The following is a 25,251-nucleotide window of genomic DNA, read 5'->3' as shown; positions in this document are numbered from 1 at the left end:
TTTTTTTTTTTTTTTTTTTTTTTAGTGGTTGCTTAGCCAGCTAAATGGAGGCTCTGAAATCATCTCCCTTGGAGTCTCGCTGCAGAGCGGTCCTTCAAATGAAGGAATTTTTGCCTGGCGGGATTAAGGCAGCATCTGGATGGTGACGGCTCTGTCATTTAAGACTGGTTGTCCTTTTACTTGCTAATTGCCAGGTTCTGGCTTCTCTGCAGCCAGCCTGGCTGCAGCCGCCGGCTCACATTTGTCTAGATAAGGGAAGATTTTTGTTTGCCAGGTTCTTGCCGCTCTGCTATGGCTTAATGCTGAGAAAACGCCCAGAGGAGAGCATCCTCCGCTCCTGCATGCTGCGTTGGTATTTCTGATCCTGTTTTGCTGCCCTGCAGCGGGGGGATGCTCAGGATGGATGCTTGCCCCGCAGCACCAGCACTGGGCTCTTTGGGGTCTGGTGTGGGACATGGTCTAAGCTGACCCCACGCTTTGCTTTGCTGCGGGACCTCGTTTGCCAGTGATGGGCGCAAGCAGGGGTCTGAGCCTGTCCCCTCCACCATGTCCTGTCTGCAGAGCCTGAGGTCTGCTGGGTAATGGGCAGGGGCTTTTTTTACCATTTGTAATTGAAGGGGGGGTAAAGGGTCCTTGAGACGCCCTCTATCTGGTGGTGGCACATCGGTCACAGACGTTTGGGATCCAGCGTCCCCAATGCAAGAGGAGACACGGTCCCTTTCCTGGCTGGCTCTGAGGCGTTTCAGTAATTAGGATGACTAACGAGTGTAGCAGAGCAAGCAGCTATGGGGGATGCAGAGAGCTGGCTTTGCTCCTGCGGGGAGCTGATCCAGCTGAAAACTAACCTGGTGGAGGAAAGAGGTTGGAGAAGGGTTGGAGAAGGCAGCAGGAGATGTTAAAGAGACCCTACCTGTGCCCTTGCATGGACACATTGCTTCTGCTTGGCCCGGTGAGGGCTATGTTGCCTCAGGAGTGCTCCCCGAATCAGGTCCACGGTCCAAGGGAAACCATCACCTGGCCGCTGGAGCCTTTTGGGATGGAGGTCTGCCTAGTGGGCAGGGGAAACTGGGTACAGGCAGGACCTTGATCTTGGTTTTTGGGGGCAACACCTCCTGTTCCTCTCTCCTGCACCCCTATCCTCTCCCCTGCCAAAGAACCTGGCCATGATGTCACCGTCACAACACAGTGGCTGCCTGGGAAAGCAGATATTAGCAATCCCGAAATATCCCAGGGACAGGCTCTTGTGTGATGGGAGACAGTTACCATGGAAACCTCCTTCAAATAAAAAAAAAAAGAAAAAAAACCCCGAAATTTAAAGCAGCCTTGTAGCTCAGAGGAACTGTAGACCTTATTATGGGTTTTGGCAAGCCCCCTTTTTTCTTTTATTTGTTCCAGCTAAAAGCTCCAAGAGACAAGGCAATTAATTTGAGCATCCCAAGGGGAGTGAGAGAGGGAGGGCACAGTGCTGGGAACCCGCTGCCCGGCCCAGTGGGCTCCCGGTCCTCCCCAGTGCCACTGCCCCACAGCCACCAAATGCCATCCCATAATGGGGTTTCTCCACCATGGATGAAGAAGCAGGGTGGTTTTTTAGAAGAGGTGGCTTAAGGCTTAAAAACCCCCTTCCTAGCTCTGTACGTGGAGGGTTGGGGGGGGTTTGGTGTGAACGAAGGGTTCAGGGTGCTGCAAGGAGGTGTGAGGATATGGGAAACAACTACAGGGCACAGCTCCAGCATGGGGGCGGGTGGCTCAGTGCAGGTCAGGGTGATTTATCTTTATGTGTGTGGCATCAGGAGGTAGTGCCCTTTCTCCTGCTGAGAAGGGCAGCGTCGTGGCAGGGGGCTCCTGCAGGGATCCGTTGAGCTGGCTGGCTTCAGTGGGGAAGGAGAGATGCCTGAGAGAGGAGACATCATGCTCCCAAATTTTCTTGCCAGGGTCAACTTTGCAGCTGTGGCCGCAGCGTCCCGGGGGGGCTAAGTCCAGCTCAGCAGACTTTAAATTGCTGAGGTGCTCTCAGCCTGTCTGCTCCCCTAATGATGTCCCCAGTGTTCGCAGCCACTGGGAAATCTCCTGGAAACGTCAGGTTCGGACCGGAGATCTCGCCATGCCTCCCACCGTCCCGGGCTGGCCCCGAGCTCCTCTGGGTGCTGCTTTCCTGGTGGCGGTCATGCCAGTGTGGAGCTGTTTTGCCATCCCAGAGCTGCATCTCCCCAACGTTTCCTCTATTGCTCAGTCAGAAATAGCTGGGCTCTGGCTTTCGCCACTTTGGGAGAGCTCTGGAGAGGAGCAGTGATGGGACTCGAGAGCCATCGTGCTGCTGTAAAGCTGCTGGTTTTCTTGATGGCAAAAGGGACAAGCCAGGGAGTTTGTCTTTGCAGACATGACACATGTGGCCTGGGAATCTGGGGGGGGGGAATTACAAATGTCTCTGCCAGACCGTGAGTGGGGAGCTGCAGAGGTCTTGTCCCAGGTCATGCCAAGGTGCAGCTTTAGCTGGGCTGGGATGTGTGTCCAAGCATCCGCAAGCAAGACAGTGCCTGAAACATCCTTCCAGGGAAAAATCAAACCAATTTTATTAGCTTTTCAGCAGGAGCTGCTCTTTTCCCGCGGGTACTGTGCTCTTGGCATGCTCAGACCTGGTGGGCAGGAGAAATAGCGCAGCTCCCTCAGTGGATGGTGGAAATGCCTATGAGCTGGGGAGGGGAGCACCGCATGCATCGAGCCCGCTTAGTTAACCTTGGACCCAGGCTGGCTTCCACAGCTTTTTATTATCACGTTTCCCCCTTTTCTTGTTTGTTGAGTAAGGCATATCACTGGTTAACAGCTGGAGTACTCAGCCTCAAGCCACCGGCCCCGAGCATCCCCCCGAAGTCTGCCAGCACGAACTGGGGTGAAGGGGTGTCCTGTGGGCACTGGGGCTGGGGGCTGAATGAGGGATGTGGAGGTTCCCAGGAGGGATGTGGTGCATGTTTCCCCATGGGACAGTGGTAGCATGGTCAGCCCAGTCTGGATCCAGCCGCCTCCTTGTAATTAAAGCTCAGCACCAGGGAAGAAGGACTGTTCACGTGCCGTGGGATGAAAGACAGCATGCGTGTGAAACGCAGCTGTGCCAGCAGCAGGAAAGCATTGGGATGATGGAGGGAGGGCAGGAAAGGAAGGACCATGAGGTGGGAGGAGAGGCGTGATGGGAGGAGGTAGTAAATAACTGGAGGGACCATGCGAAAGCTGAGGGGTGTTAGGAGCGGTGATGGAGGGTACTGGCAGAGCCACTCGCTGCGGGTGTGAGCCGTGGCATCCCTGGTGGCTTCTTGAAGCCACTGTGCACGGAGCCCAGTAAAGCGCCCTTTGGAGCTAATCACCGCAGGAATTAATGGCTGGTTTCACACCGGGTGGCAGCATCTGTGTCCTGGGAATAGCACTGCAAAGGCCATGGCCATGTATTTGGTGGTTTTCTGGCCGAGGAAGGGAGGATGTGGCAGGCTGGCCCACTAAGCCCCAGTCTTGGCAACAGCCAGAGCCCACAGGGATAAAGCAAAGATGTGGCCATAAATGCAGGAGTTTGCAGTTACCCACTGCTCAGCATCTGGTAGGGCTTTTTGCTCTCAAGGTACCGAAAATGCAGCTCACTCCTCGCCTTGATTTAATTTTGTTTGCTTACAGAAATGCTGCTTATTTGCTAACATGGGATGCTGCTTCCCTTTGGTGCAGGAGGAGCAAGAAGCAGCAGCCCCTCACTCAGAAACCCCTTGGTCACAGGGCGCTGCCCTGGCCAGGGCGACCCTGAGCACTTTGCTGGGCTGGAGCATCCTGGCTCCATCCCCTTTTTTCTGGCCATCCCAGATTTCAGCCCTGGACTAAGAAAATAAGTAGATTTTCCTCTTTTTTTCCATGCGAATGCTAGGGAACATTCTGCCTGTGGTTATGATACTGGGGTTTCCTTTTCCCTGCCAAGGGCGCGAGCCCCGCCTGCAAAGACAGGCAGGTAAATACAGGCAGGGCCGTGCTGCTGTGCAATCGCATTAAAGCTGATGGGTGCTGAAACCAAAGAGCAGCATTACATAATTTGGACTGCAATGCAGAAGCGCTTGCTTAATTTTTAATTACCCAATCGCTGCATGTATGTAGCTCTCAACCTGGGAAGCGGGGTCAGCACGCGGGCACATGCAAGGGGTCCTTGCTGGCAAAGATGATAGGAAAGCCTTCCTTCAAGTTTCCGTCCCTCCTGGCATGGTGGGAAGAAATGTGTTCCCGTGGCACCGGCACGCATGGCAGGAGCAGGGCTAAGCCGTGGCGGCTGGGAAGGATGCTCTGCAGCCACCCCAGGGACCGAGGGGTGTCCCGTTGAGCAGTGGGAGAAGGGATGCAGGTCTGCAAAGGTCTTTGAAGTTTCTCTGGGTCGCAGTGTTAGATAAATGGAAGACACCATGGTTGCTTTGCATCCAGATTTCCCATAGCTGCTAGTAAAAGAGCCCTGAGTGCCTCCCGGGGTGGATTTGTTGGGATGCGGGAGAAAAGGTGAAGGAGCTGCCGTAGACCTCAGCTGTGAAGCACTGTTTCTTCCCCTCCCTATTCTCCCCCTCTTTCAAATCCCTGCTCTGCACTTTCTGTCCTTCCTACAAAGGCAGCCACCTCGGAGCAGCTTAGGCTTCAAAGTTCCCAAAATAACAAAGGTTAAAATAAATTAAAAAAAAAAAAAAGAGTCGCTGCAAGATCAAGTCAGTGCTCCACTTGCACCTGGGCTTGGAGCTTCAAAGTACCTGCAAAGAGCCCCCCGTGGTGTCTGTGGTTGGGTGTTTCAATGCTTGGGGTCCTGTCTTCATCATCCTGAAGCCATGGGAAATTTGGCAGTAGCCAGGATGAGACCACCGGTAATTGCATCCATTGAAAGTGGCGGGGGGGTCCTGCTGCTTTTGCTGACCATGGGGGCAGCAAAACCGTGGAGAAGGTCTCTCACGGAGGAGAGGGTCGTGGTGGCTGCAGCGATGGGCAGGCCGATGCGGGTGAGATGGGTGTCCCCAGGGCTGTGTCCTGCACCTGCCAGTCCTGTCCCCTGGCCAGGCAGGTGGGCAAACAGCTCCTCGTGGGGAGGCTCCGTGCTCAACGCGGTGCTTTGTGCCTCTGCTGGCTCTGCTGATTTATATAGATCATCAATATGACAATTATATACACCTGCAGATTTAATTACCTCCATTTTCGTCAGGCGGTGACAGATTTATGCCTCTATTCAGTTCCTGTAAATCTGAAACAAGCTTGACTAGACCCAAAAGTGCTCCCATTGATCACCACGCACTGGCTGGTCTCTGGCCCTCTTGACAAGCTCTTCTTTCAAGAGTGATAAATTCAAGATGCACAGTCAAATTTTTCCCCTTCTATATCTTTCTTCCTTCTTCTTTTCTTTTTTTTTTCTCCTTCTCCTCGTTATCTTTCAAAGCCTCTCCACAAACTTGAAAATGGAGCTTGAAATTGGGTAAAAGGTCCCAAGTACCGAAGAGCTTATGACATTAAGCTGCAGTTGGTAGTAGCCCATGCCTGCCTTCTCCATCCCTGTATAGGGCCACCGGTGAGGATTCATCCTGCCCCCAAGACCAGCATTGGTCCCTCCAGGGGAGGTGGGAGGAAGAGGAGGACCACCTCTTGGAAAACCTCTTGGCCTTGCTGTTGGCAGGAGAGCGGACAGGGTTATTTCAGTCCTGTTTCACCCCCTGGGAGGGCCACCTCATCTCTCCCATGCCCCAGAGGACAGGCAGGTCCTGGATCTCGCCCCAGGATATGAAGAACAAGCAGCCGTGCTCGTTTCCTGTGCCAAGCATGAGAATGCCAAAATAACGTATAATTTGCCTGACCTCTTGGCCTTGGCGCAATGAGCACTTAAACAAATTAGTCTGCAGGAGCGGGCTGAAGTTTACCCTTGAAGTGAAGTCCATGTCATCGCTGTAATGCATCTCCCCGCCTCCCCTGCCTGTCCCACCACTGCCGCCGCCTGACCTCGCCTGTACGATATGCTCCGATGTCTTGCTAAGTGCCTGGCAGATGGGCTGGAGTGGCCGGCCATTACCTTCCCTGCCAGCCCGCGATGGATATAAATAGCCCTTTGCCTCCCCGTGAAAATCGCTGGCTGGCTTGGGAAGCTGAAGGTAATCTTGGCAGGTGTCTTGGGTCAGTAGGGTCTGACGGCATGGAGGGCTGGGGTTTGGAGGGGGATAGTTGCTGGCTCGGTGGCGAGAGGCTGTCTCAATGGGAGGGAGCTGCCTTGGGGTCCCCTTCCCCCAGTGAGGCAGTGCCTGGAGGAGCAGAGGGTCTCAGCCGCTCCTGAAGGGACATGTTGATGCGGAATGCATCCTCAAAGGGTGGCCTGGGCAGCACCTAGCTGGCTTTGCAGCCACCCTCCATCCCCACGACACTGGGCAGTATGGGGGACGGTGGGTCTGTGGTCCCTCGGCATCTCCAGCCATGGCAAGTAGCTGATACTTGGTAGAAAAAAATGTAAAAAACACAGCATATATTGCATGGCTCTTTCCCTGCTGCCGAGGTCTGTGCTGCAGGGATTTCTCGAGTTGGGATTTGCCTCTGGGCTGTCTGGCTCGATAGCCGCTGGTCTTCCCTGAATTCAATTCCTTTTTCAGTGCTTTCATACTTTATGGTGGATGAAACGGAGCCTTTTGTTAGTTTTTACACTCCTAATTCTTGCAAAGTGAGAAATAGTGAATAATCATTGCCTTTCCCACTGCTCCATTGGCTTCATGATTTTACAAGCATTTATCATGTCCCTGCTCAGTTATTTGTTTTCCTTGCTGAGGGGTCCTAACACAGTTGGTTTCTCCTCTCCATAAAGCTATTTGTGACATCTCATCTTCCTTGCACCCCTCCTCCAAACCTTCCTACCTCTGCCTCCTCCGTTACAAGATGGCTGACCTGAATACCTCTTGCAGGATTAGAGATCAGCTTGCTTTCACTAAAGTTGAACTTCACCTGCCCACTTCCTTGCCCACTTTCCTCCAGCACTTCGGAGCTTTAGCTTTGTGGAGACTAAATTTAGTGTTGGTGACCAACTTTGTCATTCGCCCCCTCTTCCAGAGTGTTTCTGAACAGCCGAGGTCCTGACAAAGATCTCTGTGGGGCTTCTTGGTAACCTCCTTTCATTGTGAAAACTAACCTCTTATTCCTCCCCCGCCTGGTGGGCTTCAAGAGGACTTTCCCTCTTATCCCAACCCCACTTTGGCACTTTGGGAAACTTTGAGGGTGGATTTTGACAGGGACTCTTTGAAACGAGTCCATCAAACTGGATCACCCTTATTTACTGGCTTACAGTGTTGAGCGACCCATATTTACCCATGCACCTACCGGTTCCTCTAACAAACTGTCCAGGGCAGAAGTAGGATTTACTGGTCTGTAATTTCCATGATGCACAAGAGCTTTTTTAAGAGATTGGGGTCTCCTCTGCCAAGTTTTGCTCCTCCAGTTGCTCACCCTTTCTGAGTGATAGCTGGTGTGTTGGTGGAGTTCAGCAGCTGTCCTCCTCCACTGCTCGTAGGTGAGCACCATCTGGGCTGAAGGGTTTGTGCTCTCCATCTCACCGATTTGCTGGGAGGCTATTTATCCAGGGCAGTAGTTTTCCATGGCTGATTGGGAGCTTCTCCGTCATTTGGGTTCTTTCCGTGGAGACCTGGGCTTCCTTCTGGAAGAGGTGATGTGATGGCATTGCAGGGTGGGATATCAACTAGAAATGTGGTCCTTTCTGGGATTTAAATATCCACCTTGCATCTCATAAGTTGTTGTCACACATCCTCTTTATTTTGCTTTTGCTCATTGTTGTGTTGTGGGGCCTTGGGCTTTTTTTTACACAACCATGTCTCCAGAGTGTTGGTCCAGGAGGTGGATTTATCTCTCTTCCCACATCTCCTCTGTAGTTCATGGTTCGGCAGAAGGGACCAAACTAACAAAACAGGAGTGAAAATCAAACACCAGCGAATGTCCCAGCCTGCTCATTGCACCCACGTGCATTAGCAAAGTTTTTCCTAGTTTTTGGTCAAAATTGACAAATGCGGTGGAAAAATAACCTCGGAGGTGATGTCACACAGGTGTGGTTGGGCATGTCCTTGGGTCCACAGGGAAGTGCGGGGCAATGGGGCATGTCGCGTTGTAAGGTCAGCAGCTGCAGAGCAAACCCGGTTGACTCAGACACATTAATGATGAATCAGTGTCCTTCACTCTGCAAATGGCCGCGCAGTGCAATGTCACTCCCAGAGTGATGGAGGGTTTTGTTGTTAAAGAAAGGGACGAATTAGGGCTGTGGCATATTCGGGACAAAAATCCCAGTTCAAGGCTAAAGTGTGGCTACAGCTTTGAAATGTAACTCATTGATGACCTTCCCAAAAGCAAAGGCACCCTATGTTTCAAGGAGAAACCTGGTTAGCTGTCAGCCTTGCTACGACAGCTAATGGCTTCACGTGTACCAGCCCCACGTGCAGACGTCGTGGTGGGGTGATCTCTCTGACCTAGCCAGAGAGTGGCTCCCGATACAGCAGGTGCCTTTTCCTTGAGCCTTTAGGTTCTCCCATGTCTATGGATCTTTTGGAAATTTTGCCCAAGGTGCCCTGTCCCATAAAGCAGGTTCCTAATAGATAAAGTGAGGTTTGTGTTTGCTGGTATGGAAAAGCTGGATTGTCTTGAAAAGACAGAATAACCTACAGAATGAGCTGGTTTTCTTACCTGAGGTTGGAGACAGGAAAAAAAAATGCAAATAAAGTACAGATAGTCGGTGTTGAATATGATTTTTTTAAGTGGGCCCATAAAAACATGAATATTATCCCATGAAAGATGTGTCATTAAAACCTTGGAAGTAAAAATGAGTTAAATATCAGGATATGCATTTGACATCTGAATTGATAGGAATCAAGGCCTGAGGTCCCAACAAGAGTGCAAGTGGCTCATGGTGGGAAGGTCTCGCGTCCTGAGTTACTTCAGACTTTGGAGACCCTTGGAGGACTGCAAGGGCAGGGATTGCTTTAGCTGAGTTAAAGCCCTTTAAAGGATGTGTGAGGTTTAGACACGGAGCAAAAGCCTTAGCTAATGGGGAATTTAAATAAAAACACAGTCAGGTTCCGGATGGAAAATAAGCCAGGTTTAAATGTTAACGAGGAAATATGAGTCCAAGTCAAAATTTGCGCTCTGCTGTATGAAATGAGTCTGCAGAGACTGGCATTATGGCAGAGTTCATTTGACTAATCGGAGGCGTCTATTAGTGCAAAATGCTTCCAAATGGAAAGGAAAATCATGTTGCCGGTTTTTTTTTCATCAAAATGCTGGTGTGCGTTTTTAAGGAGAATTGCTCTCTTTGTGTGCCACGATGCCAGGTCTTGGCGGGGGACGAGGATGCGGGAATGGGTCCGTGTCAGCGTTGGACTCAGGGGCCATGGTTTCAACATTGCATCAACTCGGGTGCAGAATTGGGCTGCGACAGATGTGTTGCCTCCCAAAATTGGGAGATGCAGAGGTGTTGCCTCCAGAAGGACTGGGTTTGCTTTGGGTGGGACAGCTGTCCTTAGGGAAATGAGGTTATTTGGGATGATCAATAATGAAGCAGATATAAATCCACCCACCTCCGGCAACTTCATCTGGACTTTTGTCCTCTCCTCAGTTTGCTCCTCTACAACCTTTCCTTCCCCCCTCCCTCCCCTCGCAGATGGGCTGGGAGGGGAGCAGCCGTGGCCGTTATGTTGAAAGCATCAGGCGGGGTCTTTGGAGGCTGCTGCTCCTGTAGATATGAAGGACCTGGGCCACATTTGATATCAGGTGAACACAGCGCAGCCTAATTAGTGGTCTCCTACTGTTATTAACCCCTGACTCAGGCAGGCTATTTTTTAACAGAGGTGCAAGAAGTTAATACTAGTGCTAATGGCTTCATATCCAAGGCCTTAATGAAAGCCATGCAGAGACCAGGCCTATCATCAATATCTTTCAAACTTTGAACTTGAAATTATCCTCTCTCCCCTGCCTTTTTTTTTTGGCTTTCTGCCCACTTTCCCACCTCCTCTGGGGTCTCTTGGCCCCATGGTACAAGCTGGCCGGCAGGGTTGGCACCTGCCAGCCCCATGGCAGAGCTGAGCCCCTGTGGCATCCAGATAAATGGCTCCAGTTCGCTACATGGGTCACTGTAGCATCTCTCACCAGGTGATGAAAGATCTGCTTGGAGAGCAAGACAAAGATAAAAGTGGAATGCATTGGACTGGGAGAAGAGAGAGCAAAGAGATGCTGTGTTAGGAAGGAAGCTTGGTCTTGGTCTTTGTCTTCGTCTTGGTCTTCATCTTGTCTTGGTCTTGGTCTTGCTTGAACTAAACTCCAGGAGAACTTCATGGGTGCAGGAAAGCATTTATATGTATAATTTTTTGAAGTAGAAATGGAGTGGGATAGGGGCAGCTGGCATGTTGCTAAGACCCTTGAGGAGAGGAGGAGGAAGAGGTCCAAGGATGAAGCTCACTCATCCATGCACTGCCTCAAGAGCCTTTGCCCAGGGCAAGAGCAGAGATGGTGGAGCAGCCTTGTCCTGCGGTGTGATGGAGGGGTCATAGCCTGCCAGTTTGGGGTGATGGTGGTTGATTTCTGGGGTGTTTTCCTCTGTTTCTAGCACTTCTGACTTGTGTGTGATGCAGCCGCAGGGCCATGTCATGATGTCTGGTGGGAGAGGATAATGCACTCAGGCTCTGTGGCTGGATTGTGCTCTTTTAAAACAAGAATCCATTTTTTATTGAAATACATTTTTCTTTTTAAAAATAAGCCTGTTTAAATAAATTTGAAATTATGACAACCTATTTTAAGGCTTAAATTTACTATAATCTATTAATCATTTAAATAACTTCCATCAAGGAGTCCTCCTCAAATATTAATGAGCTGAAGGGTGCTGCTTTTTCAACGATATGTCAGATCAGGGGGAAAACATCTTTAACTCTAGCTTTCTAAATGTCACAATGTCATATACTTAGTATCTATTATTTTCACTCTTTACAATGGAGCAAATGCTGGTATTTACGTTTTTCCAAATGTCAGTACGTTGAGTTCTTGTTGTGCATAAAAACTCTTGCCTTAATTACTCCTAATTTCACGTTAGCAGGCAGGTGCGGGGAGAATATTTTCTTCCATTTGAGCTAGTTCATTTGAAGTTGAGAAGCCGTGGGGAGCTGGGGAAGCAGGAAAGCTTGTTTTCCCCTTTCAGCCCATGAATAAAGACCAGGTGGGAGAGGAAGAGATCTGCTTTTGCAAACCCTCCCGGCTCCCAGGACCAGCTTTTCAAAGGGGATCTGTGTGCCTAAACACGCAGCTCAGCAGTTAGAGGGAATTTGAAAAGTGCTTCTGGCTTCCTAGATGCTTTAACTCCTCTCAGTTTTGCTTCCCGGTGGCATCAAGGAGAGCTCAGCATCTCTCTGCTTGGGACACTCGAAGTGCACTGATTACCGCCAGAAATATGGTCCGTGCTGAGCAGAAACAATCTGCCAATTCACTCGCTGTGGCTAATGTTTCTTTTAATTAATCAAATCAGTTTGGGAGGATGAACCTGGTTCCTGATGCAGATTTTTCCTCCCCTCCCCGGTAGCTAGCTCACTTAAGGCAGCCTAATGAAATTAATTAACGGTAAATTTAAAATGTTGTTTTTCAGTACTGTAATTGAATTCCAGTTTTCATTTGAAGGCAGCATGAAACAAGCAAAATAAAGATGACAACTTGCAAAGTGAGCCGGGCTCTTTCCCATTGCCATCAAAACGCATGGCTACAAAAAGGATGGAGTGGACGGGTCTGGCTGGACCATTCCCGTGCGGCAGAGACAGGAGGGAAAGCTGTGTCTCGCTGGGAAGCTCATCACATTGTTAATGGTCATTCCAACAAATGCAATTGAAGCTTATATTTTCAGGAAAAATAACTAATGGGAAAATGGCAGGCTCGAGCTGATGGCTGAGATCAAGGTGATCTGAGATGGTGATCAAGGTGATCTGGTCTGAGATGGAGGTGCTGGTTAAAACAGTGCCCATCTCTCCTAGGGATGTGCTGGTGTCAACCCCCCTTTTGCTAAGCTCCAGCCATGGGATGTCCCTGAAATTTTGGAGTCAGCCAGGTGAATATGGTTTGATTCGACATTTAGTGTCTTGTGGCATGTGTCGTGTTCCCGTCGTCAGCTGCTCCTCCTGCTTGGGTGTCCTCTGCTGCTGTTGCTCCTCATCCCAGCTCTGTCCATCTGTCCCAGTGCCCCCAAACCCTAAAGGTACTTGAGGAAAGTCGGGGTGTTTGGGCAGAAGGTGCGGGTACATCTGCAGATCTCAGGGCTGTGTCCTGTGTGGGAAGCTGCAGAAAGTGGTTGAAGGCTGAAAGCCTCTGAATGCACCTCAGTCAGAGCCAGAACTGCAGGTGTGATTGCAGCCACGTGCACATTTCTTCATTCATGAAGGATGGGGAAATATCTCTTTGCAATAATTTTGTGCCATGATCCCAATGATCCCATTAGTGCCGCTGAGAAGGTATCCTATATCCTCCGCTTCCCACGGCTGGAGCTGTGTTTAACATGAAGCACGTGGGTGAAACGTGGCTGAATTAGGGCTGGAAGGATGCTGCCAGGCTCCCTGGCTCTGGCCCTGAGATGCTGTAAGTGTTCTGTCCCTGCACCACATCTGGATTTTTGGAGGGGCCCACAGCTGGATTTTACCCAGAAATATGATTTTGCCCCACTTTAACCTTTCAGGTTGTGGGTCGTATAGGGGTGCCCATGGTGCTGGCAGGAGATGGCCAGAGGGAGCCTGCTGTGTGTGTCCCTTGGTCCCTCCACCCATTTTTTGGGAAGAGGTGAATGTCCTCCATCACTTCTCTCCTCTGCCGTGTTTCTCACGTGACCAGCTTTGCTTTTGCAGAGATCTCGGGCAACACAGACGACATCCCGCTGGTGCGCTGGCGGCAGCAGTGGCTGGAGAATGGAACGTTGCTCTTCCACATCCACCACCAAGACGGGGCCCCCAACCTGCCTGGCTTTGACCCCACGGATGAGCCCCAGACTGAGTCGGCAGAGGAAGAGCTGAGAATCCTCCACATCTCCGTCATGGTATGTGATGGGAAGGCAGGCCCTGTTTAGGTGTTCAGAAACCTGTAGAAAATATAGGGGCTCTTGAAAAGCCATATATTTCCCCATCTGGCTCCAGCTGTCCTAGGATGGGGAGCTGAGCCCACCTTCAGGGGCTGGTTAAGGTGCCCTGGGCACCTCTCCAGACAATGTTGCGTGCAGGGTGCTTTAACACTGGGCTGCTTTAAACCTCTCCCTTAGTTTGCATTGCTTTGCAAATATGTTTGCAGGGGTGCCTTTATCCCTGGGCAGTGCTGGGCTTTGAAGGTCTCAACCACGTTAACCCAGGGTTAATTCACATTGACTTTGTCAAGGGTCCTTTGCCCGGTGGATGGTGCCCAGCGCCCGCTGCTCTGGCATGTGGTGGGTATCATGGTGCCACCAGGCACTGTCACTGCTGCTTTTATCAGCACGGCAGCCCCATGGCTGTGATTTCGCAGCGTGCAGTAGGCAAGAGCATCCCATGAACAGAGACTGCACAGCTCTCCTCCTCCCTACAGAAACACGGGGACAAGGTTTTGATGTCAGGGAAAGGAGGGTGAGACAGAGATCTGCGTGTTGGAGGTGGATCTGTGGTTTGTTGGTTTTGTTTTTTTCTTATGTTGGAAAAAATCTGAAGAATCTGACAATTTTTGTGCCACTGGAAGATAATTAGCCAGAGACAATGTGTTGCCGAGGCTGCAAACAGGCTGTTTAATGGTGCCTACCCTAATGAGAGTGTCAATAGCTCTTCCAGATTGCAGCCCCAGGCCAGGTTTCTCCTCCATCATTTGTGCTTGATTAGTCTCGAGGAAAAAAAAAAAGAAATCACTGGCAAAGCCACGCCCAAAAAACATTTTGGACCATTTCCTTTTCTTTATTGTCCGTTTCCAGCTGCTCCTGAAAGGGTGCATCACCTCAGGAGAGGCTGGTGCCGCTCTGCCACTGGGTCTTGGTTTTCATGGGCACCACTGAATAACAAGATGGAGACAGGAGTGCCTGAAACAAGGCTTATTATCGAGCTAATGAAAACGATGTCTGCAACTCATCACTCTTGTACCAAAATGTGTAAATACAGATTGAATCCTCCCTCTCCCCCTTTTTCCCCATCACTCTCAGCTCCGCGCTGGTGGCATCCTTACGCCTTGACAAATAGAGGCTGGCTTTTTTGCCAGGAGTCAGGATCACATGGAATTTTAAAGGCTGGTTTTCTTTCTTTCCCATGTGGTTGCTAAGAGAAGAAGTGTGAGTGAGGGGCTGCATCCATCATGACAGCGGACTGCACGTGGACCGTGTGAGAAGCGCTCCTCTGCCTGCCCAGCACAGGGCTCCTCTCACAGCCATCGTACGAGTGCCGGGTGGGGGGGATGAAGGCAGAATGGGATTTCTGTGCTCCCATGGAGAGGAACTGTGGGTCTGAGGTGGTGCCCTGACCCCCTCCAGCTAGCACAGGGTGGAGAAGACTTAGTGCTGGTTTTCTTCCACCCTTTGGAGCCTCTTGACATCTCAAGTGGCCACAGGCTGCTCTTTCTCAGGGATAGGTTGAGCTCTCAGACTATCAGGGCAGAAGAAATTCAGTTTCAATTAAATAACAGCTCTTTTTTGAGAACCCACAGCCGCAGTCCTAAACAAATGGGCGTCCACCTGACTTGAGCTCCTGCTTGGTCTCCATTGTTTACCAGCACAGGTGTATGGCAGAGCTCTCTGGTGTTTGGGAGATGTAATGTGCATATAGAGGACAGCAAAGGAAAGCCAGGAATGCCCTGGTATTACTCCCATCTGCTTGTCACCCCATCTGTGGGTGAACCCTTCTCTGGGGTGATGGAGAGCTGTGATGTGGGAGACCATCTCCGGTGGGGATGGGGATAGCCCCCACTTATTTATGGATCAGAGGAACTCAAAGGGGTTTGAATGTGATAGAGAATTGGGCCCTGCCTTTACCACTAAAAAACTCAGGATGAGCATGGCCAGGCAGGATTCCAGTGCCAGTTTTCAGCCCCAGCAAGAGATTTCCCGTCCTCCCAGCTGCAGGCTCCTGGCTGGAGAGATGCTGTGTGCCAGCCAGCCCCCCCTCTTCCGCTGGACTGCTTGACTCCTTAATCACTGGAGTTTCTTTGTTTTTTCTTTCTTTTTTTTGAAAGAAAGTTTGGAAGGAGGGCTGGGAGGGTGCATGACAGCTCCATTATCCTGGGAGTGAAAGAGGGTTGAACCGTAATGGCCATTAGAGTTCCTTTTCCAGCTGCTTCTCCTGCTTCTCATTCAATAATTCCCTTAATGTTTTGTACTAATGGAGCAGATTATTACTATTATTTTATTTTATCAAGATCACTTATTGTATAGAAAAGAGGAGGGGGACCAGAGCCGCGGATGGACATGGAGCTCTTAGCTGGCTCCATGCGCTCTTTTATTATTATTATTATTATTATTATTATTATTATTATTATTATTAGGCTGGGCGTAAAAGGCCAGCTTGGGCTTTCATCTTGCCGCCTCTATCTGTGTGCAGTGACGATGTCTCTGCAGGAGGGTGACCTTGGGGACGGTGGCGAGGTGGCAGGGCTGGGTGCAGTTTCGGGGTCTGTCCCCATGGGGCAGGAGTTTTTTCAGTCTCTTTGCCCAGGCATTCCCCAAACAACGCTTCAGTCATCTGGCTGTCTTGAGCCTTGATCTCCTTTAATCTGTGCTGCAATTTCTGCAGGATACCCTGGGAAAACCTCCCAAGATTGAGAGTGACAGCACTGAAACCGGTTGGAAATGGGTCAGAAAAAGTTGCCTGTAGGAGAGTTAGCCTAGAATAAATCTGTGCTTTCAAAGACATGTTGCGGGAGAGTGAAACAAAACATGCTTTGCTTTAAATGCTGCTTTTTCATGCCTCAGTGGAGACTTCAAAGCCGGTCCAGCTTGAGGCAGGCTTCAGCTGGAAGCACTTGGCCAGTGCTTGGCCAGCGCCAGGTGCTCCCTGTGCCAGCACCCTCTTATCGGTGCGACCGGGTTCCTCTTGCCGTTGCCTTCGCTTTGGCCGTCCCAGAGCATCCCTGGTGTGTTTGCATCCCTGGAGGGTGGCTGGTGCTGGTCCCTGGCTGATCCCCGCTCATGTTTGTGCCGGCAGGGAGGGATGATTGCCCTGCTGCTCTCCATCCTCTGCCTGGTGATGATCCTCTACACCCGCCGGCGGTGGTGCAAGAGGCGCCGGGTGCCACAGCCCCAGAAGAGTGCCAGCGCGGAGGCAGCCAACGAGATCCACTACATCCCCTCAGTGCTGATTGGGGGCCACGGGCGGGAGAGCCTGCGCAATGCCCGCGTGCAGGGCCACAACTCCAGTGGGACGCTCAGCATCCGCGAGACCCCCATCCTGGATGGTTACGAATATGACATCACCGACCTGCGGCACCATCTCCAGCGTGAGTGCATGAACGGCGGGGAGGACTTTGCCAGCCAGGTCACCCGGACCCTGGACTCGCTGCAGGGCTGCAATGAGAAGGCCAGCATGGACCTCACGCCAGGTGGGGATGGGACGGGGGGCATGGACTGAGCTGGGTCTTTTCCAACTCGTCTTCTCTCCATTGTTCCCATACTCATGTTTTCCCTTGAGCATTTTCCCCATTTCTCTGGGTTTTTGTTGTGTGTGAGATGTTTGTGGCTCATTGAAGGCGCTTCCATTGCTGGGAGACCTTGCAGCTAGTTGAGAGCAGTCCCTGCTGAGTGGGACGTGGCTGGGACAATGCAGGGTGGAGCTTTGAGGGGAAGGGCTGAGGTTCCTATGGCCTGATGGAGAACCAGAATGGTGTCTCCTCCAAGCTACCCCATGGTGACCCCTAAAATTCCCTTCTATATCCCAGGATTTCCGGTGTCTTCTTCAGCTGAGCATTTTAGTAGCAAAATTATACTTGCCATCAGTATGATTCAGAGTTAACACTGTCTTCTGATCACCAGCAGAGATTCTTTGAGGCTTGTAACACCCTTGTTCATTGGCCATATTACCAACTGAGCCACCCGACTGGAGCCTTCTCAACTGAGACATGGTTTGGGAAGACCATGGCGTGGTTCCTAAAGCTCTCCAGGGGTTTTCCTTACAGACCTGTGTATACAGAAGTGCCCTGAGAGGCTGAATGTTAAATCTCAGCTTTTGCGTAGCTTGGTGGAGGTGCCAGTCCCCTTCAGGCTTTGAGGAGCTCATGAGGGTGCACTGGGGGCAGCTCGGCCCATTGGCCACGGCACCCTGGTTGCCTCATGCAGATGCTGGAGATGGATCCAAGGAAAACTCTCTTTCTCACCTCCCTCCTTTTTTTAAATCCCTGAAAGATTTTGCCTTCAATTCTTCCTGCTCAGGGAGTGATAACGCCAAGCTGTCCCTGATGAACAAGTACAAGGACAATATCATCGCCACCAGCCCCGTGGACTCAAACCACCAGCAGGCCACGCTGCTGTCCCACACCTCCAGCAGCCAGCGCAAGCGCATCAACAACAAGGCACGAGGTAGGGGGGTTCCCCAGGGCAGACAGGGTGCTCTGGGCTTCCACCTACCCACGCTCCAGCCACTCACCCTCTCCTGGGATGGAGAAATAGGGCCAGCGTTGGGTGAGAGCATGGAAATGAGGGTTTAGGTGGGGGGGAAGCAGAAAAAGCGGTGTCTGCAAGGATGCAGATGATGTTGGGTGGGTTGGTTGCAAAGATGCAGAGGGTGTTGGCCATGGTAAATATTTTATGATACCGGCATGGCCATGGGGAAAAGTTGCAAGGTAATGGGAGCCGTGGCAGGGGGAATGGCTGTGTGTGGTGGGAAGGGGAGAAGATGTTGTTCCCGCTGCACCTGGCAGACAGGGCTCCTGGTCTTCAAGGCAAGGCTCTCCCTGAAGGGGTGATGTAGGATGTGGCTGCCTGGGGTGGCGTGGTGCCGGCTCTGCCATGACCACACTCGGTGTCCCCTGCAGCCGGCTCAGCATTTCTCAACCCCGAGGGGGACTCGGGGACGGAGGCAGACACCGATCCCCAGCTGACCTTCTACACGGATCCCTCGCGGAGCCGGAGGCGCAGCCGAGGTGGGTGCAGGTGCGGAGGCGGGCAGCAAGCCGTGGCCCCTCTTGCCTTGTTTGCCGCCACCTCTCTGGACTTGGAGACTTTCCATTGGCAAAAGATGGAAACCCAGGCGTGATCCGGGCTGCCGTGGGCAGGTGCCGGTCCCTGCTCCCACAGCAGGCTGCCACTGCTCTCCAGTGGAGTTTCTCAGCAGAGGATGAAATATATTCTGATTTTTGCTGAAGGCTTCTGCTGGGCTTTAGTCTGTATTAATGAGTAACATGCTTCAAAGGCTGGCGCGTGAGGTCCTGTGCCGCTGCTTGACATGGCAGTGCCGCAGGTTCGCTCTGGCACCATGCACGTATGAGCTGTATATGCAATGGAGGATGGAGACAGGCTTGGTCCCTGGGCAGGGGTCTCGCCTTGCACCATCCCTTTGGGAGGTTTTCTCCCCCGGGGAGGAAAGTTTCTCTCTGTTTTCCCTCCTTCTCTGGATGGTGCCTTGTTTTTCTGGGAGTGGTGGGCTTGGGAGCCATCTCCTTTGCCCCCAGCGCCCGTGCTGGGTGCTGGGAGGCCAGTTCAGGCTTTGTCTCCACAGGGGATAGTTCAGCCCCTAGCCAGCTTTTTCTGCTCAGCTTCTTCAGCTGAGAGATGAAAAGTCAAAGAACTGCATGCCCTGAGCAGTTAGGGCTCTCCAGTGCTTTTTCAAAGGCATCCAGGAGGCTGTTGTCATGGCAAAATTAACCCAAGAGAAGTGCCGAGAAGAAGGAGGGGGAAAAAAAAAAGGATATTGCATTTACCTTTCTTCTCCTCAATATCTCTGCTCTGCTTTAAAGTCCTGCTGCTGCAAAGGTCTTGGTGTGCAATGGTACAGGGGTGTGGGAGAGCCTGGGCTGCGAGAGCTCAGGGAGACCCCAGCCGCAGCAGGCAGGATAGAGAGGCTGCTGCGGCAAAGACTGCTCTTGAAAATCCGAAGTGACTCCACTTGATTGGATTGACGCTGGATTTCCAGGGGGCTGGGCAGGGTATCTGCACCCTGAGATCCTCTGGCTGCACCCCAAGATCTTCCTGGGTCCCTTGGGCCTCAGGTTTGACTGTGCTTTTGTGTTTTGCAGTGGGCTCCCCCCGGAGCCCCGTGAACAAGACCACACTGACCCTCATCAGCGTGATGAGCTGTGTCATCAGCCTGGTGTGCTCCTCCCACATGAGCTGCCCCCTTGTTGTCAAGATCACCCTCCATGTTCCTGAGCACCTCATCGCTGATGGTGAGTGCCCCACAGTCCTACTCACACTCTGTGAGCTGTAATGGAGGGAAGGAGGGAATGATGGAGAGGACAGATGCAGGATGGGTGCAGGACAGAGGAGACAGGCATGGGATGGAGGGTACCAGTGCAGGACAGAGGGGATGGGTGCAGGATGGAGGGGATGGGCACAGGACAGAGGGGACAGGTGCAGGATGGCGATGGCTGTCATGAGATGGAGGTGATGGATGCAGGATGGAGGGGACAGCTGTGGGATGGAGGGTACCAGGGCGGGACACAGGGGATGGGTGCAGGATGGAGGGGATGGGCACAGGACCAACAGGGCCATTGTGGGACAGAGGGGACAGGCACAGGATGGAGGGGGCTCTCACGGGATGGAGAAGGCAGGCATGGGACGGAGGGGGCCATCACAGGGCAGAGGGGATGGGCACGGGACAGAGGAGTTCATTGTGGAACAGAAGGAGCTGTTGGAGGATAGAGGGCACTGCCTCAGGATGGAGGGGATGGGCAGGGGATGGAGGAGTCCATCACGGGATGGAGGGGACCATCACGAGATGGAGGGGACCATCACAGGATGGAGGGGATGGGCACGGGATGGAGGGGATGGGCATGGGATGGAGGGATCCATCACAGGATGGAGGGAGCCATCACGGGATGGAGGGGTCCATTACGGGATGCAGGGGACCATTATGGGATGGAGGGGACAGCAGTGGGTTGCCGCTGCTGACTCCACTCTTGGCGGCAGGGAGCCGGTTCATCCTGCTGGAGGGGAGCCAGCTGGATGCCAGCGACTGGCTGAACCCGGCGCAGGTCATCCTCTTCTCCCAGCAAAACTCCAGTGGGCCCTGGGCCCTGGACCTCTGCGCCCGGCGCCTCCTTGACCCCTGCGAGCACCAGTGCGACCCCGAGACTGGTAAGTGGTCAGGTGGTTGGGGTGGGTTTGGGAGTTCACCCCTGCCTGCTCAGCCTGGCTTTGGTGGGAAGATGCTTTCTTGCCTTGCTCCATGTGTGAGAATGGAGCTGCTGGGTGCACCAGGTGGCTGCAGGCTGGGTTTGGCAGGGATGCACGTGGAAAGCCTTGTACTTCCATGTCCCTCATGTCCCCCCCTCTCTCCGTAGGTGAGTGTCTCTGCTACGAAGGTTACATGAAGGACCCCGTGCATAAGCACCTCTGCATCCGGAACGAGTGGGGAACGAACCAGGGGTGAGTGCGCCTGCCACAGTGTGCCCAGGCTTGGACCATCCTCACATGAGCTGCTGGGCTTCAACAGCAGCATAGTAGGGCTGTGGCAAATCCTCTTGGGTGAAAGAGTTAGAGGCATCTCGGTGAATTGTAAGGTCAGTGCACGGCTGGGCTCTGCAGCAGGTCTGCGGGAGGTGAGGATTTCTATTCTTTGAAATAATCAGAGATGATGTAGAAGAGGCCATTGTTAGGTTTCAGAGTAAACACCCCCTGGAGAAGATCGAGGCTGCTCCTCTTCCCCTCGTGGGCATTCTCCTTGGCATCCTGCACTTTGTGGGGCTTCCGGTTTGGGTGTACAAGGCATTGGAGAAGGGCTGAGGTCAGGCTGCGGTCCCTGGTGGAGGAGGGATGCTGCAGGATGGGGATGCCTCATTGAAAATTGGGCAAATTAGATGCTTTGATGCCGTGGCCTGAGGGAACAGAGCAGTTGCCGTCTGCTCCACAGCTTTACACCCCTGGAAGTGCAAAGGGAAATTTTTCTGATGTTTTGGCAGCAATTTGGTGGGGGATCCCAAACATTCCAATTTCTCTGTGGCCCTCGGGGGATGCTCCATCTGGTCCTTAACACACATGGGTCTCTGACGTGCAGATGGGGACTTCCAGGGATGGCTGGAGGTAGTGTGTAGAAAACAAAGACGCCCCCAAAACCAGAGGCCCCACATGCACTGGCACCTCCAACCCCCTTTTTCCTCCCCTCGTCTTGTTGTGCTGCAGCTGGATCTGTGGCAGCGGTGGCCCTGCGCGTGGCAGGACACCCTCTCTGAAATCATTAGTCTTCACAGTGGGAACAGAAAATCATCAAAGGCTGGGCTTGGCGGCATCCCTGCCATGCCGCTGCGCCAGAGGATGACGGGTGCGGGGTGCTGCCTGCATCGGCTGGCCCTGGCTGCGTCCCTTTGAACTGGGGCCCGGGTAGAGTACCACTGCTCTGCCTCCAACCACCTCTCTGTTTTTTTCATTTTAAAAGCAATTTAGCAATTAAACCCAGTGCAGAGCACTGGCCACAGGAGACAAGGGTGGCCGTCGTTGTGGGTGCCCTGAGCCAGGCTGGGGACAGGGTGATGCTCATGAGACAGTTGACGCCGTGCTGGGGATGTGCTGAGTGTTGTGGTCAGGGTCCCCAAACCACCGCGAGGTACCACTGCTGGGGTGGGAAAATACAGACAGAAATACAGCTCCCTGCCCTGTTCATCCCCGAGGGACAAGTGTCTGACAGGGGTGTCCCCAGCTCCTCTGTGCCCATCAAATAAGAGGCACTGAGGGATGGGGACTGGGTCATGGGAGGGTTATTTCCCCTGCCAGGGACTTGCTCGTTTTGGGATGTATTAGGTTTAGGAGTGTCTCACAGTGGGTTGGAAAGAGCCTACAGCCACCCACAGCCACCCATGGCTTTGGTGCCAGCCTGTGCCTCAGTCAGAGCTACCAGCAGTGTGCTGGACCCACCACCTTGCAAAATCAAGAGGGAAAATGACTTTGTCCATTGAGGCAGGTAGTAAAAATGGATAAGCACAGGTGGAGAAGATTTGCTTCCTTCTCCTCTGCTTTTCTGCTGCTTCTGGGCGTGGGACTGCAGCTTCACACTTCTCCTTCCATGCACGTTGCTCTTCTCTAGCTTCTTCCTGATCTAGCTGCTCTGTCGTCTAAAGAGAAAGAGGAGAAAAAGCTGCTTACAGGCGAATTGGGAAAAAATATGGATGGTAACAAGCAGGAGAGAAGCCAAGGGCAGGAAGGACAAATCCATTCCTGCAGCCCTCCAGACCTGTTCGCAGCTTTGGACCCAGCTTTAGTCTCAGTAACGCCAACCCAAAAGGTACTCAGAACCCGCTCTATTCCTCTGGGGCATCTGGGGCCATTTTCAGACCCAGCTCCATCCCGATGTCCCCACGGGAGCCTTCTCCATGCTCACACTTGAAATTCTGCCTTTCCTCCTTCAGCAGTGTTCCTACCTGGGCAGGATACATGTTGTCTTGGGTCTCTTCTTATATACCAAAGTTGGCTATGATAAATCACACACAGCATTTCCAACATACTCTCCTGTTTGGTGCAAAGAAACCTAGCAGATCTCTTTTTCCCCAAGGTGCAACACAGCCTTAGACCATGGTGGGGCTGTTGAAGTCCTTCTGCCCTTCTCTGGGCTCTCGAGAAGGCTCCGATGCTGCAGTGTCGGGGCTTTTTCAGTGCTGCCCTTTGAGAGCTCCTCTCCCGAGCTGGTTGAAACTGGGGTCATTTTGTATTTCTTTCTTGAACATGTCAGGTTTTTGTTTCAGAAAATGGTAGCAGCTGAAACCACACTTAACTCAACCATCCCTGCCTGCAGCTTCCACTATTTATAGGGGCTCTTGAAAGCGTGTCTACACTAAGCATCAGGATGCCGGGGCCAGCTTGATGTTTAACAAAGATTTTTTTCTGCACTGCGATCTGTTCCTGATGTCCAGGTGCTGCTTGGTGCAGCTCTGCCTGCAAGGGCTTATGATGGTGGAAGTCTCTTCTACCTGTCCAAGGTGTCCCCTGTGAACCATTGGCCTCCACAGGGTCATGTCTGCAATGAACTCTCTTTGGTCCAGCAGAACCATCTTGTCAGAGCCCATTTAACTGAGTAACTTGTAACTTTAACTTGGTGTTTACATTTTTGGGGGTGGAGGTTGAGCTGCCAGGCCATGCTGTCTTTCGTCATGCTCATCAGCTCACTCCCAGCTCTAGCAACAAGGTAGCCCAGGCTACCTTTTCAGGCTCACCTGAAAAAGATGTCTGCAAATCCTCTCTACTCTCTCCCCTTGTCCCAAAGCAAGATCAACTGTGCCTGAATAATTTCTGACTGTTGTGTAATATGTTCCTAGCCCCTCCAATATTGGAGCGATGTGCTGCAGCCGTGGGTAGCACAAGCCAGGTGGTGAGTCGGTCCCCGGAGAAGCCACATTGGCTCTTAGCCAAGGGGAATTCAGCAAAGCAGGACCTGGGGGCTCTGCCAAATCCCATGGGAGCGACGTGGTCTGGCTATGACCTCTGTTGTTTTCCTAGGGTGGTGTTTTTATCTGAAAACTCATTTCAATCCTTTGGTTTAGATAGGTTTGCCATTGCTTTGTTTTTATTTACAGTGATTACAGGTTGACTCAGTGTTTGTTCACTCAGAAGCATCTAATTTTGCTCATGAAGGTGAGCTCATCTTTGAACTTTATTGGCGATGGCAGTGAGGCTTTGTGTGTTGTGTGTATTTTGGGTACCATGCTGAGATCCATGCCGCTGCGGTACATCTTTTACCCAACACATCCAGTCCCTAAATCTTCATCAGTTTTTCAAAAAATAAGATCTTTTTGATCATGGGTAGCAGATACATTTGATCAGCTGCTTTTTTTGTGCTACTCTTCAGCTGTTTTAAACAAATCTGGCTGGTGCTATTTGTGTGTTCACAGTCTGTCTTCCTACTTTGATATGCATTGTTAATTAGCTGCTTTTCGTCTCTTACTCTAACATTTCCCGGGTAGGATTTGGTTTCCAGCAATCCAACCAACCCGTCCTTGTCTTTGCTCATCAAACCAAATTCCTGCAGTTACTTCGTGGTATGACCAGACCGAAAGTCAAATCATCTCATTCTGCCTTTAGTTAATAAACTGTTACCTGCCCGCATTCGTACTTCTTCATCTGAGCCCTTAGATCCGTCATGCGATGGCCCGTGGCTTTCCAAACAGCACGTGCTGTTCTTGCCTGGGTGCCCTTTTCAGACACCCCGATGAGATTTAAGACGGTCTGCATTTAAGGGGTCTTTATCAACACGTCCTTTCAACTTGTAATGGGCTTCACCCTGGCATGGGGAGGTTTTAGGCCAGTTTAAGGCAATTTGGCGAACGCATCTGGCTGGGTGCTCTCATCCTCTTCTAGCAGTTGGCAAGCAGGGGCCACCCCAGCCCCCCTCTCATGCAGGGCAAGTTAATCCTTTCTCCACCCCGCAGCCTTGCATTTTTTCCAGCACAGGACCTGAATTAGTGCAACAGCCCATGCCCTGCTCACCCACCTCCCCTCCCCGCGGTGCCTCTTCTCTTCTGCACATGGTTATCCCCCTCCCTGGCCCTGCACCTGCTCCTTCTGTCCCACCCCCATTCACCATCCACTCCCCACCCCACAGAGGAGCTGGTGACATGCTGAAGTGACAAGGACAGCACTTTTCCTGCTTAAAGTCTTTTTTTTTCTCTTTTTCTCTTCCCCCCCCCCCCCCTTTCTTTTCCTTTTCTTCTTTTTCTATCTTTTTTTTTCCCCTCTGCCTCTCTCCATCCCCTGCTGTACGCCTCGGCTTTGGGAGCTTGAAGGATGGCCAGATAAAAAGCTCCTTTTTCTTTCAGATCCTTTCACCAAACCACCCATCCGCCTCCTCCTCCCGCCCCATCCTCCTCGCGGATTTACGCGCAGCCCAGGGAGAAAGTGCCGGCATTAGCATTTTTAATAAAGAGCTGCTTGGAAGGGATGGCAGGGGGCGGGGAGGTGGGAAGGGGAGAGGCATTAGCAGCTGAAGCCCGAGCAAAGCCATTGCAAAGCAAAGCAAAGTCAGGGAGGAGCCAGGATGGGCATCGCTGGTGGAAGAAGTCGGCAGCTCAGTGCTCGTGTCACATCTGCTCTCTGCTCACCCCCCATCAGGGTGGTGTCGGGTCTTCATGGGTCCCCACTTT

At 52.1% G+C, this 25,251-nt stretch overlaps 1 protein-coding gene across 1 annotated transcript in view; it reads left to right on the top strand.

Annotated features, from left to right (window-relative positions):
* The window catches only part of ASTN1 (astrotactin 1), a 55,677-nt gene that overhangs the window by 9,404 nt on the left and 21,022 nt on the right, over positions 1-25,251 (top strand). Inside the window, exons 3-9 of the mRNA XM_019471142.1 lie at positions 12,888-13,075; positions 16,182-16,575; positions 17,375-17,548; positions 18,004-18,111; positions 19,204-19,353; positions 20,096-20,263; positions 20,470-20,554. Coding sequence (XP_019326687.1) covers positions 12,888-13,075; positions 16,182-16,575; positions 17,375-17,548; positions 18,004-18,111; positions 19,204-19,353; positions 20,096-20,263; positions 20,470-20,554 — 1,267 coding nt within the window. The remainder of the gene's footprint in view (positions 1-12,887; positions 13,076-16,181; positions 16,576-17,374; positions 17,549-18,003; positions 18,112-19,203; positions 19,354-20,095; positions 20,264-20,469; positions 20,555-25,251) is intronic.

The sequence above is a fragment of the Aptenodytes forsteri genome, unplaced genomic scaffold (genome assembly GCF_000699145.1).
Source record: "Aptenodytes forsteri isolate BGI_AS27 unplaced genomic scaffold, ASM69914v1 Scaffold289, whole genome shotgun sequence".
Classification (NCBI taxonomy): domain Eukaryota; kingdom Metazoa; phylum Chordata; class Aves; order Sphenisciformes; family Spheniscidae; genus Aptenodytes; species Aptenodytes forsteri.
The sequence above is the reverse complement of the archived record's forward strand: the minus strand, read 5'-3'. Positions and strand labels throughout refer to the sequence as shown.